General features: G+C 43.0%; 1 protein-coding gene across 1 annotated transcript; it reads right to left on the bottom strand.

Moving 5' to 3' along the window:
* Positions 1 to 1,783: 1,783 nt before the first annotated feature.
* LOC308325886 (transmembrane protein 200C-like) lies at positions 1,784 to 6,862 on the bottom strand. Its single transcript, XM_080778632.1, has 2 exons — positions 6,775 to 6,862; positions 1,784 to 3,389 (listed from the first exon to the last, which is right to left on the bottom strand). Exon 2 carries the CDS (start codon positions 3,358 to 3,360, stop codon positions 1,813 to 1,815), a length of 1,548 nt encoding a protein of 515 aa, XP_080634758.1. The 5' UTR covers positions 3,361 to 3,389; positions 6,775 to 6,862; the 3' UTR covers positions 1,784 to 1,812.
* Positions 6,863 to 14,756: the final 7,894 nt, after the last annotated feature.

Below are 14,756 nucleotides of genomic sequence, written 5' to 3'. Positions count from 1 at the left end.
ATCCTCACACTGCCACCTAGCGGTTGTTTGCGGGAAACTGCCATTCGATGCAACCACTAGATGGCCATGCTGCTGAACACTTGTTTTGGGAATGTCATCACTCATCAAAGCAGCGACATTAATAATAATAATAATAAAAATCAAAAAAAATGTTTTGAAAGGGGCTTTATAAGTGCTTCACCTGTAATAAATAAAATAGCAAGCCTGGGAATATGGAATCATATGCTTCACCTTCACCTGTAAAAAAAAAAAAAAACAAGCCTGGGAATATGGAATCATATTTCTTCTAAAAGCATTATTGACCCACACAGCTAGATGAACTTGAGTATGTATGCCTTGTTATAAGCAGTGCTTTTAACTTTTTGTACTCAAAGACGCTTTACAAAACCTAGATAAAAAACTATAATAAATAAATATGGGTCAGGTGTCATTTCAGGGAAAGAAACACTACAGGGTGGCAATCAAGTGACGACCTAAACCCTATTTAAAAAGCAATAGCAAAGATAGATGATCTAAAATCTCACTACGCATCCTGAGATTGTAGATTGTCTATTTATTTTAACTATTTATGACATGCCCAAAATAGTGATGCCTGGTTGACAGAACTGTGAATGAATGTGTCTCTCTGTGTCACATGTATCATGCAATTGAGATACATTCCTCACCGATCTGCATCTAAAAATAATGAAAAATATGAAACGATGAAAATATGTGTAAAATAACAAAATCCTTCATTTATCAATTTGTTTACTCAGAGAGTATGCAAATGGCCCCAAATTGACCCATAACCGGTCCATTTGGTTCCATGTGTATGCTCTCAGTTAGGAATAGCACTGAGGATTTTATTGTATGAATTACATCTGTGACAATTGAACCCCTTTCAATCGTTCAATGTCACGGATCAGATTTGCATTATCAAATGTCTTTTTGTGCTAAACCCACCAAGATGTCTGTAAGTAACCTCAGTTCAGTCGATTACATTAAAGGAAATATATCACACAGCAGGTGTGTTACAGTAATGTTTATTTAACAGTGTGCACAGAGTGAAGACCTTATCCTGAAGGTCTCAATCCTAAACCGAACGTCTACCTGAGATTCAGTTCAGTTTAGCTATTCACACAGTATTCACATAACAATGTGGAGAAAAACAGATCTAATCTAAGCTTTCTGTCACACATTCCAATGCTACAGTACACATCATGTCAAACAGTACAGTACAGTAGTAGAGCTTTCTGTTTTCTTGGCAATTCTACAGATCTAGTTTCTGAAGTTGCCCTATAAAAAAGAGAGGTTGTTTCTTTATTTTCAAATCAGATCAAACAATATTTTTGTTCCACTTTCTTCCTTGTTTTTTTTAAGCTAAATCTTCTTACCATTCTGCTGTATTGCTCTTGCTACATTGAAAAAAATATAAAAAGAAGAGAGAGTTAGGTACATCTGAAGATCTGAATATTGAACTGGGCATGTGGTATTTATAAAGAGCCTTGTGTATTTATAAAGAGCCTTTTGTGGCTATGCTTCAATAGTCTTTGCTTCCTACCCGTGACAACCTAAGGGCTAGTATCTCCTGATCATCATCAGCAGTAACCAAAGAAGAGAGGAAGGAACGAAACAAGCAAACAAAATAAAATAATCTCAGAGGCTCATCAGTTTATCAGTCTAAATCCTAATTTATGGTCTGTTGCATGACAGTGTTGCATGCTGAAAAGATTCAATATACAAGCTAACAATGTGTCACAAAAGCAAGGCGTTGTATATTGGCTATTTTCGGCATGCAACATCGTCGTACAACAATCAGATTTAAGGTTCTGCTTAGGTGCTGGGGGTCACCAGAACGGTCTCTCCCTGAGGTTCTATTTCTTCCACTGCTGCCGCTGCCGTCGTTGCAGTCTCCGCTGCTGTTGTCACCTCTATTTCCTGGTCAGAGACTAATAAGGAGGTGTCCGTGTCAGTGGCATCGAAAGACTCGCCCCCGAGGTCAGCCAGTTTGATGTAGCCCTTACTGTTGGAGCGCTCCAGGCGAGGACAGCTGAAGCGCCTGCCCCTGTCTCCTTGCCGACCCGTGGACACCGACAGGCTGCAGCGCCGCACAGACCTCGGCTGATCTGTGAGCGAGTTGAGCGACAGCCGCGACCCCATCGCCCTAGCGGCGGGCGACGGCGGAAACAGTTGCATCTGTGCTTCCTCTTGTCGTTGCTCGCCCGCTTCGATGGCTGCCGCCATGTCATGGCGCTCTTGGGGCAGGCAGGGGTCGGTCATCGAAGGTTCCTTTTCTTCATCTGCCGCCACAGTGGCATGGCTTCCGCCAGCCTGCACGTTTACACCATCTTTTGCACAGATGGCGACGTCCCCGATGACCTCTCCGCCAAGACGCTGTGCATCGGCCTCCGTCCTCCCCGACTCCTCCACCTCAAGGTTATTCAGTTTGATGACTGGGAGTGTAAACGCATTGACGGAGGAGGAGACGATGGAGGTGGTCCCCCACTGCCGTGGCTGCGGAGTGTGCTCGCCACTGTTGCTGTGGTCTCTGTAAATGCTGTAGACAGTATCTGTGAAGGTCTGGATGTCCCTGGACCAGCTCCGTGGCCTAGCAGCCAACGACGGGCGTCTGTACGCCTCGTCGAGTCCAGTGTTAGGCCAGGAGCCGCGAGCGTGCATCGCGCTGGCGCCGTGTGGTCCGGGCAGGCCATCGGGGCTCCTCGACTGAGTGTAGTTGACCAAGCCGTTGAGGGGCGAGTACTCCTTCGACCGCACACTGTGCAGGTCGATGACGGTGGAATAGATGTCCCTCAGGTTGATGATTTTGGTTTTCTTGTCGCGGTTTTCGTGGAGGACTGCGTTGGCGCAAATAAAGAGGAAGATGCCGATTCCCATCACCAGCGGGCCGAAGACTTTCAGGTTGTCCGAGTACAGGTAGGTGTCCAGGAACTCACACAGGAATCCACAGGAAGGAGAAGCATTGAGCAGGCTGCTGTTGGTGGCGTGACTCTCGTTGAGTGACACCTCCCGGTCCTGGGTGAGCTGATTCCCGCTCCAGTTGGAGGACACAGGCGGAGTCTTGGAGTAGCTCATCCAGTTGGCCCGGTGCACGCCGGTTCTCCTGCGCTCCTGGTACTCCTTATGGTTGGGACTGGGCCAGTAGCCCAGGACGGCCATGGATATTCCCACCATGAGAATCATGATGCCCACGGCGGCCACCAGGCCTGCCACCGAGCACAGGTTGAGCTTTCCCTTCACCACCACCACGTCGTTCTTCTTCCTCTTCTTGAGTTTCCTCTTCCTCTTGTTCTCGGCTCGGTTCTTTGCGCGCAGTGAGTCCTGGCGCCGGTTCATGCGCAGCAGGCCGCCTGTGGCTATCATGGTGGTGACTGGTCAGCTCTTCTCTCAACCTGGCAGAGGAACAGAACCGGAGAGATGTTAGGTGAAGAGATTGGTGTTTTTTTTTCTTATTTTCTCTCCTTCTTTTAATGTTTTTTTAATTACCGTTTGTTTTTATTTTACTGCAGGGTGAAGTCCTGAATAAATTTCCCTACGGGTACATTAAATAAATCCATATCTTATCTAAGGCATCGCACAGCATAATCTTGAGTGTTACATTTAACTGAACACTCTGCAAATGCTTTGACTACAGATCAGTTCAGTTCACAAAGAGGACACACCACCCCTAAACCAAACTACCTAAAGACACAACAGACCTTCAGACTATAGACTGACTGTTTACTGTGATATATGTGTATGTACATTGTACAGTGTACGCATGCATGCACACACACACACACACACACACACGCACACACACTTGATTTGAGTTGAAATAGTGAGAACCGAACATGATGCCCCTTAGTGTTCCTGTATTACAGTTCTGGCCTTTTCTTTTACAGCGAGTGGTCGTGTATGTGTGTGTAAATGTTATGACGTTGTGGTGGTATATACAGTATAGTTCTGTTGAGGCCAGTTAGTTTTGCTGTTGTCGTTTACATTTCTTTGTGGTGATCTGCGGTCCAACCACACAGTGATACAGGCTGCTGTCAGAACACGCGCAATACAGTACAGTGATGGAAGTTCTCCAGAGAATTTGAACTCATACTGAACCTCTTGAGACGGCTCAGAAGGTACAGTACAGTCTCTGCAGGAGAGAGGCACATGAAGTACTTTCTCTTCTTTCTCTCTATACTGTGATAAAGCATACTCTGCAACAGAAGTCATGATGAGCTGGATCCAAACGTCCATATGTTACAATCCGGTCTGTGACTGCTACAGCTTACCCCTGAGAGGGCATTAAGTCGATTGTCTAAAGAGAGCATAAGGCTGCTGACAATATAACACAACAAACGCTAACGCGCTTGCTGAGAGATTACTCATGATATCCAGGCACACTGCAGAGATTAGGTTCCTACTGTATTATATATTTTGTATGTGTGCATTGCACAAATGTCGGCTGAGGGCATTTATCATCACGTGGCAGATTAACAAACCCATTGGAGCCATCTGCCGATCTATAAATGCTATAACACGACAGAAAGGAAGACAAAACGTAAGTTGACAGTTGGGAACAATGGGCGCCTTTTCATCTATATTCAGCCATGCCGGTGCGATATCAGCGTATGAAAACGTAATGTGTGCAGACAGCAAAGCCAGGAGGCATGTTCTCTATAAAACTTGCACTCTCCTTAAATACCCCTCTCTATTCAACCTCCTCTCTCTCTCTCTCTCTCTCTCTCTCTCTCTCTCTCTCTCTCTCTCTCTACCACAATATTCTTTTTATTTTTTACCATTGTCTCTCTATAATGCAAGTCCACTTAAGCCTATACTTTGCCCTAAGTACGATTCAACCGCAATTGTAGATTGTAGCCATTCTACAAGCTCACAACGCATCACATTGTGAGCTTGTATAGCTGCTATTTTTGCTAATTTTAAGGAAACAAAATACAATATTTTATAACCATTGCTCAAAATAGTAAGACCAGGGTTACAGATAACCATGCCAGGCATTGAAACACTGGCATACTGTACCTAAGCTATAGATCCATTTGTCTGCATGCTGGAGCATCCCTCCCCTCTCCCATCCACAGTTTCAGCTTGCAGATGTTTGTATGTATGTGTTCCAGGCAGCTTTATGCTGCATGGCTGCATGGCGTGATTACTCGGGTCCAAAGGGCACTGAAGCCGCTGACAGCTATTTTGAACACTCTCAGTCTCTTGATAAGTTCCAAGCATACAGGGTGAATTTTAATGTGGGGGATAAAGTCTGCTTAAATAGACTTCTGCTGGTAGCTATAGGTGGCTATTTAATTTGACTATTAAATCATGGCTAATTATGCGTGACTTAGGCCTCGGGTTCATGAATAACTTATTCCACAAATGATTTTCGGAGCAGCAATTAGAGCGTCGTTTTCAAAGGATGCTTTGAGCATCCGCGTCGATCTCGCCCTCTCTGCAGCCCCAACGGTCCAAAACATGAAGGAGGAGCTTGCCGATGTTCTCAAGACCCAAGACAAGGTCCACGTTATAATTCCAACTGTAACTTGACTGCAGAGTCGCAGCACACCTGAGCGACAGCAGGCTAACATCAGCAGCCCTTGCTGTTACTTAACAGTCCTGCCCCTTGGGCACAACACAAGCAAGTGAACCTAGACACTATTATACGTGATGTGTGGGCGGACCTCAGCAGTGTCGGGTGGTGGACCGAGGCCGAGGTGGGTGTGGATTGTGGAAGTGTCAGGTTTCGCCTCTGTCCATGGTGCTGATAGACGGAAGCTTCAACTCCAAGCTTTGTCTAATAATGATAATCACTGCCTTTGGGAATGCTTTTCTCGCGGGAGAAACGTATAGAATAATTAACGCTTTCTCCGAAAATTAGGGGGTGGGGGCCCGGGGGGGGGCGCGCGCATATTTTTCTGCAATGTTGCGTGATGAATCGACTGTTAATGTTATCACGCATCTGCTTCTCGTCAGTTGGACGGGTCGTGAAACAAATACGAGCTGCTGTTGAGCTTGAGGAGCCCTGAAAATGTCCAGATCCATAGCCAGAACATCTGTCTCTACTACAAACCATAACACCGTATATAGGTCTCGGCAGCCATACAGGCAGATGATAAACATGCAAATCTCTTCCTGGGTCTATAGAGCCCAACCATGTTTTCATAACTAATGCACACACTGCAACACGAAGCGAGTCTGATTGGGCTATAATCGTTTGCATAAGGCAGGATTGCCAATTGAATTAGCCTATGTCTGCTTCATTCAATTTAATGGATGAATTATACTGACAGAAACATAAAAAGTTTTACTTAATCGCAAAAGAGTAGCCTAGAGTGCTGGACAGGTGCGGGTATTTTTCCATCACTTGCTTAGTCTTAGAAGGGAGACAAAATTCAACATATTTGAAGTAGCCTAACTATCAAACGTCAACCGTTTTCAAATTGAATTAATTGTTTATCGTCCGTGTCTAATGACAGGAGTATAGGCTAGTTTACAGACCTCGCGCACAGCTCCTCCAAGTATTGATCGCCAATGTATATTCCAGATCGAAATAGCACATTTTCCAATTATTCTCACACGATTTTAACAACCATGCCTTACCCCAATATCTATTATGCAATAAGCATTGTAGTGACTCTCAAGTACAACCCTTAAAATGGATGTTAGTGCGCGGAATGGAAAATGCGACCATTCAACACAAAGGATACGGCTCATCGCTGTTGTAATGTAGTAGGGCTGAGCCGTTTCCCACATGTGGGAAAAGTAGAGCCGTAACAAGTCATAAATCCTTACCAGAAAATGTTCCTTGTCGATCAAGCGTCTTCAAAGGCGCGTCCATCTTCATGAACCGTGGCTGAGCCGTGCACATCGTGGTGCGGTGCGCCACTGTGGTGCCCAAGCTGGAAGAGTGCGCTCCTCCAACTGAACACGCATCCCCGGCGAACGGCTCCGGGAGGGGCGGGACAACACCATCTACATCGGAGGTGATTATTGGGCAGTGTCAAAATCACGTTGCCAGAATCATTGCATGCATGGTGCTGAAGACATTTTTGACATTTTCTAGTTTATGTAATAAAACTCATTATATATATCTTTTTTAATCTCTGAACAAACAGTAGAGTAACCAATAAATGCAATCCTAATGTGCCTATATCCTATATCACATAGGATATAGATTCACCATTTGACCAAAATTGCTGAGTGCATAGAGAATTCAAATGAGGGAGAGGAGAGCCCATCCCAATTTTCTTTGTATTCCATAATAGGCCTTTTAAAAATGTGCCTTTGTTAGGGTTGTGAGGTTATAAACGGGCTTTTCCGTCAAAAATAGAAAATGAAGCCATGAAGCCGGCAATTTTCTGCTCAGACATTTGTCCTCACAACCAGACTCAGAGCTGCAATTGTAGCCTATAGCCTACCATTTGTGTCCACAGTCCACACACACGTTTAAAAGAATCACATTTGACAGAACCCAGATGTCTCCAGACTGACTATGCATGCATGCAGGAGAGAACAGCTATAAACTGGGCATGATGGATCAAGTCCATAAATCCATGCCCTGGAGAGTTGACAGACATTTTGTGACCCAGAAATGCTTTTTGTTTATGCCATAAATTATTACCATATGGAACAGAGAGTTAATGTAAAAAGAACACAGAAGTGTGATATAATCCATGTATTTTATACAGATGCTTAACGTGGAGAGTTGTGTTTAATCCTAGGGTGTTAACCCATTCTGACCTGAGATCAGATTCATACGAGGTTTCCACGGGACACACACTGGTCTGATTAACCCATTCTGACCTGAGATCAGATTCTAAAAATGTCAGTCGTTCTTCGAATTTTTCAAAAATAGCAGACCTACAAGCTCGTATCGCGCCACTCGGTGGCGCGATATGAGCTTGTAGATCTGCTATTTTTCAATAGCTAAAGCATATCATGATGCCAACACCAAAATGGGTGCCCGGTCAGAATGGGTTAACCAGTGCTCAGTATGTCTGGATTTGCATCCATGCATGCCACATGTATAGATCTACGATTACGCAATGAAAAAGAAAAAAAGAGGAGACAACAGATGTTCTGGTCTGGAGGGATTCAACATATGATGATCATATTCCTAGACATGTTCCTAGACATTCTCCTTGTACATAATAGTGTTTTGCATTTGTTGATGACATGTATTTTTACGCCATGCTAATGAATTGAACACATATAGGACCACAATGGAAAAAAGTTCACAGGACATTTTTGTATTATCCTTTTAGTCTTAATGTCTGACTGTACCACTTGCAGTTTACTGTACTTGTATGTGTTTTTTTTACTGTAAATAATACACACAATGATTTCATGCAATGTGCAGGCAGTGGTTTATATAGCTGCCTTGGTTGCTACAGATTCCAACCCAACAGCAGGTTCAATGCAGTCCATCAATGAGTCCATGTATGAAACAATGAAAACATCTTTGAGGGGTAGAGAGTGTATATTCACAGTAGCACTCTGTGCAACTCCCGAATAAGAGCATGAGTAAGCCTAAGGGTGCTGGGTGCATAAAAATAAAACCAATCACCAACATTCATACGTGACTGATGAAATGCTACCCTCGGGGACAATTCAACCCTTTCACATCAGCGGCTTAAACCCTCCAATCACTCAGCGATGACAGACTGAAGAGGTTATTTCCTCCGATCACAGATTTCAATCGGCAATCAGCCTGAATCCGGTCCAGTCAGAGGATGATGAATCCCTCCACTGGCTTCAGCTGTAATTCAAACAAAGTCTGGTTTCACTTTGCTGCCCTCTGTTCCCCCGATGTCTACTCATTGACATTGCAAAATGTGTTCTGTTCTAAAGGTTCGCCAGCACCTGTTCCACTTAATTAAGTCAATATATTGAAGAACTGTAACTGAACATAGTGTAGGGTAAATGACTAATGCTCTGGTTATCTAATCGTGATATTATAGGTGTGCCTTTGTGTGTGTGTGTGTGTGTGTGTGTGTGTGTGTGTGTGTGTGTGTGTGTGTGTGTGTATGTTTGTGGTGTGTTTAAAAAGGGCTTGATACCACAAAGAGGAAACAAAGAAAATGCTATGAGAACTCAGAGACATTCACTACTGGAAAACTTACATATGGCACACAGTTAAACAAAACCCATACTGTATACATCTGAATGGCTCAGCACTGGATAACGTCAAGGAAGGAGGTACAATCTATTTTGAGTTATATCTGCAAAATGACTGGTGGTCTGCCAAGGCCCAAGGAATCTAGGCATTGAAAGTGAAGAATGTATATTATGCACAACTTCTATAATGCAGTGAAAGCCATCAGTGCCCTCCAAAACCAAAACTCCTCTCTCTGTGAAGAAAGATATAGCTGAACACTTCCAGACGTGTTGAACCGACCTGCTTCTCCTGACCGACCGGGCAGTCCTTCAGGAGCTGCTCACATGTCCAACAACCATAAACTAACTATGTCCCACTGAGGTCCTGGCCACAGTCGTGTCACTAAAGAACAGTAAGACCCCTCCACATGATGGCATCCCTGCAAAGACCCTGAAATAGGATAGCTCTGGAACAGATAAAAGCTTGACTTCATTGCTGATGCATAGAAGCATGAAGCAGATTCAGATGTATATTCAAATTCATAATGAAAATTAATTATTTCACATATACAAAATTACAAATATTATGTAGAGTTGGTGAAAGTATTTTTTGTACAAGCTCCCAGCAACATTTGCAGGTTCAAGGAAGAGTTAGAAAAGATAAAGAAAACAAGGAATCAACTCTACATAAGGTGCATGGTTGAAAAAGAATTGCAATACAGAAGGCAGAGATGCTTCTTGTGCAGGTATAGAGAAACATGCATATCTAGCAGATATAAACAGCAGCAGATATGAAATCACAGTTTCATGAGTACTCCCCAACAACAGAGGGATGCAAGCATCTGTGAAGGAAAAGGTGAGAAGAGTGCCAGCGGCAACAGCAGGGGAATGTCCCTCTTTTCTGTAGCTGGCAAAGTGCTGTATAGCAAAGTGATGCTATGCAGACTCATACATAGTATATTGTCACTGTTGAACAGAGACCATATCTCCAAATCTTTATAAATTAATGCCCCATTTTATTCTTTGTCGTATAACAGTCGAACAAATAGGCAATCTACAAGCTCAAGACATGTTCTACACATTTTGGCATATAAGTGACATGCCCAAAGGGACGCCAAGTTGAAAGTGGTTACGTCTAGTGCTGTCGCCTCACAGCTATAAAGGTCCTGGGTTCGATTCCCGCTGGGGACGCTGTGTGCTGGGGGCGTGTTCTATCCTCCACGTCATCAGTGCCCATACCCGAGGCGGGGTTGGCGAAAGGGCCTTTCTGTGTGGAGTTTGCATGTTCTCCCCGTGTCCCCCAGGGTAGGTACCCTCACAAAAACATGAAGTAATCCTGGTCTCTAAACTACCCTCCCCCTGGTCAGCCGAGACGCCTGATGGAGGGGAAAGGAACTGGTCGGAATAACACGCTACGTCCGGCCGGGGAAACTCCCCCCCTGCCAGGTGAAAATAAGCAGTTTGGACTCCTCATGCATAGAAGGAAGCATGCCATCAGTCCCCCCCCCCCCCCCCCCCAGGTTGGCAGAGGAAGTGTAGCGCACAGGATTACATTAGACAATAATTAGATAAGACACTGGATGAAAAAATGGGTTGCAAAATTGTGTGATAAAAATTATAAAGAATAAAAATACAAATAAATAAGTGGTTATGTCCGTCTGTGGATTTTATCAAAGTAACCATTCATTAACAGGAGCACATGACAAAATAATAGCTACAATAGATCCATTAGAACACAGGTTATTTTATTCCATTTCCTGAAAAGCAACAACATAAAACCTACTGCCCGAGTCTCAGTGTATAGAAAGAAATCGGAGCAATGTGGCTAATCTTGACAACCTCCCAGCTATAGCCTACTAGAGAATAGTAGAGAGCAACATTAATATCTTTGCACACTTGTCAAATGACACGGGAGGGACTTACTCTGGGCTGGCTGTCCGCAGAGGTTTACGAATATCCTGTGAAATTTTCATGAAGCGATGATGGCTCGGGTGACCACAGTAGGACAAGAATCAACTCCTTTCAAAGTATGCACAGGTGTCAGGCAGGGTTGTGTAATTATCCATACTCTAACATCTTCCTCCTGAGTGCCATCTGCTCTTTGCTGCACAAAGAGGTGCAGGGATGCAGTGGTGTGATTGATGTGGACTATACCGACTGGATGGGAATTGGGACCCTATCAAATGTCTGGAGGCTTCAGGCTGCCGCTAAAATAAAATCTTCACACATCCTTGAGAAGCAGTATGCAGATGACTGTGACACGTGAACTTAAAGGGGAATGGCCCATTTTGTTTGTGTTCCTGTGTGCAGGTTAAAAACTACAGAAGCATGACAACATGGCAAGCCAATGTGCAAGCATTGACAATTACAATTGACTACTGTCTTCTAAGCTTGCACAATGGCACCACCTAAATCTATTGTTTGTTTCCCTTCAGCCACTTAAACCCCATTTCAAAAAAATATAACGATATAGAGGGAGAGCAAAGCACATTGGTGAAATTATTTTTAAACCATGCCCAAAAAAGGGATGTCAGGTTGAATGTGTTTAACAGTAGCTGTGAGGGCCTATACACTGTGAGTAATGGGAAGAAAGAGAGGTATTATACCATGCAGTGGAAATCATCCAAGCACTTAGTAGTAGCACCATCGTTCACACATCTTAGAGGTATCATGTCAGATTGCAGCAGACAGTGACATACACTTTGTGTGCCCACGCAAAACTTTCAAAAAATCACACTTTTTATAATTCAGCCGACTGTGGAGACACATGCTGGAACTTTTAACTTTGAAATGTTTTATAGTTTCTGAGTTATTTAACTTAAATGCCCAATGCATTCTCAATGGCAATAACACAAACTTTGGCACCACGTATAAAAAATATATATATATATATTTGACATACGTATATTTTTGGAGATCAAGCATGACCATGCCGCAGTATTTGCCAGAATCCACCTCGTGTTTGATGTGGTCGCTCAAATAGAGGAGGCATGTATCAGTGGAGTGGGATGTTCTGAAGCCTGATTGAAATTCGTACATTAATGTTTTTGTGTAATTAATACTTTTCAACCTGTTCATAGACTATCACTTTCGAGATGGAGCTAAGAATAGAAATAGGGCGGCAGTTGCCGGGGTCTAATTTGCTCCCTTTCTTGTGCAGGGGGGTTACTTCGGCTAGTTATAAATCTTGGGGGACCTGTCCCTGTTTACTGGAGAGGTTTATTATGAAGGTGATGATTGGAGCTATAGAGATGGCCGAGTCTCTGAGGAATTTGGAGGGAATATTGTCATGGCTAGTGACCAGAAAACAGAAAATAAAAAATAAAACAGGCATCGACATTGCGTTTCCAAATGTTACATACATTTTTCTAGGCACTTACAATTGTCTCTCATTCCCCTATATCCTTAAATATTGTCCATTTATACCATTTGTCCTCCAATTTTTCTTCCTGTAGCCTCAGACGGTGTGTCAGTTTCTCCATAAAATGTATATCCTGAATCAAGTCCTCCCATTGTCCCTGTGTTGGAGGTTCCATCTGTCCCCATTTTCTTGTGATAGCTTTCTTTGTTGCCGCCAGTAAAATGTTTACCAAATATCTATCTCTCCTCGAATCTTACCCCCCATCAAGTTTCCTAAATACAAAACATCACACTTCATAGGCACCTCATATCCCAATATCTTTTGTATCTGCTCATGTATCATTTTCCAAAACTCATCCATTTTGGGACATTTCCAAAAAACATGTGAGTGATCCACATTCGCATCCCCACAACCTCTCCAACATTGTATCTGTTGCTTCAACTGCTTACTCTTGAAATCTGTATAGGTTTTTCCAAGAGAATTCCCCATATCCGTGAATTGGTAGTTGAATGGTGCATTCTCCACATATGTGTCCAATCTTTTTCTGTAATTTCTATGTTTAGTTCTTCTTCCCATTTATTTTTATGTTTTCCTCAGCTTTATCATTGATAAAGTTTCTTTTTGCGGATTTGGTCATGGCAGTTACAATGTTTCTGAGCTAGTTTCATTGGGTTTTTAGGATGCCCAGTTGTGTTTGGAGATCACTGTCGAAGCATTTGGCTAGCTTGGACTTGCATTTTAGAAGTTCAGAGCATTTGTATGAAACTTTTATGAAACTGTACCTCTGTAAACTGTTAAAGTATTCAATCAATCAATGTTGTTTGATACAGTAGGTTGCACAAGAGACTGCAGAACATGGTCACACACATTGTATGCACTTTGATTTAGCTATTTTCCCTCTTATTCTTATTCAATGTATACTGTAACTGCATTCATCAGAATCTTGAATATAATAATCACCCACTCCTTTATAGCCTACCGGGTGTATGTGTGTGATGTGACAATAAACGTTTATTTAGGAAGTTGAACATCATGACAGTCAAACAAAGCTCATGATTCACCACTGAAACAGAAGTAGAAGTCATCTTTGGATACAATGGACGTTCATAAGCAATAAGTGTGAAACAAAGAAAGTGCTGTTTTGTGCCTGCGTAGCACAATGACAATAGTGTGCGACAGAAAAAGATGGATGTAAGCAGAGGGAGGATATGTTGTACTTGGAATGAGCAAACTGAATAATTTGCATGACACCTTTAGCTGAAACACAACTCCAGATAATGGAGACTTAAAGAAAGTATAAAAAACATTTAAAATTTGCACAGGCTTACAGTTGACCTTAATTACGTTAACATTACAAAATGCTTAATTATTTGTTACAATGACATACCCGGGCTAATTAAATTCACCCCGGTGCTATAGTGATAAATTGGCCACATGTATACCCCCTCGGGATTCATTTTTTAAAAGGGGAGGGTGAGAGAGAGAGAGAGAGAGAGAGAGAGAGAGAGAGAGAGAGAGAGAGAGAGAGAGAGAAGGGAAATGAGACCACAATAGAGAGACTGAGCGAGAGTAAAAGAGAAAGAGCAATCACACCTGAGGAAATATAACACAGCCTGAGCATGAGCAATATTCAAAGAGAGAAATAAAGAGAGCTGGATACAGACATACAGCCAGACAGACAGATAGAGCCATAAGTCCTCACCTCGACTATGTCGGCTCCAGTTTCATTATTTAAGCAGAGTAGACTAAAGCTTAATAGGGCTTTCATACTTGTTTGGCCCTACTCAGCAAAAGTGCTGGTTTTCAGAGGCTCTCTGTTCAGCAGTAAACGAAAGAGCTTAGGAGTTTAAAGGAAAGGAATTCAAGGGGAGAGGGAAATGGAAAAAGTGAAAGAAGAGAGGAGACTGTGAAGAAATAAAAACATGTGATTTATCTGGCTCTTTAGTGGACCTGCAGGTATTGCTTCACCAACCATCAATGGCTACAGAACAGGGGGATGTATACAGACATTTAAAGGTAGAGAATGAATTTAGATAATCTCACTCCAGGTAACTATGACTAGAAATATGATCTGTAGCTCCCATATTACGGTCACATAACCAGCCAACCCATCAGGAATAACTCAAGGATTCCATTTATTCTTCAGTGACTATTTCACTTCTGCCGCAGTTTTTTCACACATCATATCAGAGCCCATAGATAACGCCTGACGCTCCTATGCAGTAGCAATCCCACTGAAGGTATATCTCATCCACTCCTTATCAACAAAATTCATCTCCCTCACTGCATCCTTCTCTAATCCCACAGTACTGCACTG

This window comes from Protomyctophum bolini (genome assembly GCF_963924005.1).
Source record: "Protomyctophum bolini genome assembly, chromosome: 12".
In the NCBI taxonomy this organism is placed as follows: domain Eukaryota; kingdom Metazoa; phylum Chordata; class Actinopteri; order Myctophiformes; family Myctophidae; genus Protomyctophum; species Protomyctophum bolini.
The sequence above is the reverse complement of the archived record's forward strand: the minus strand, read 5'-3'. Positions and strand labels throughout refer to the sequence as shown.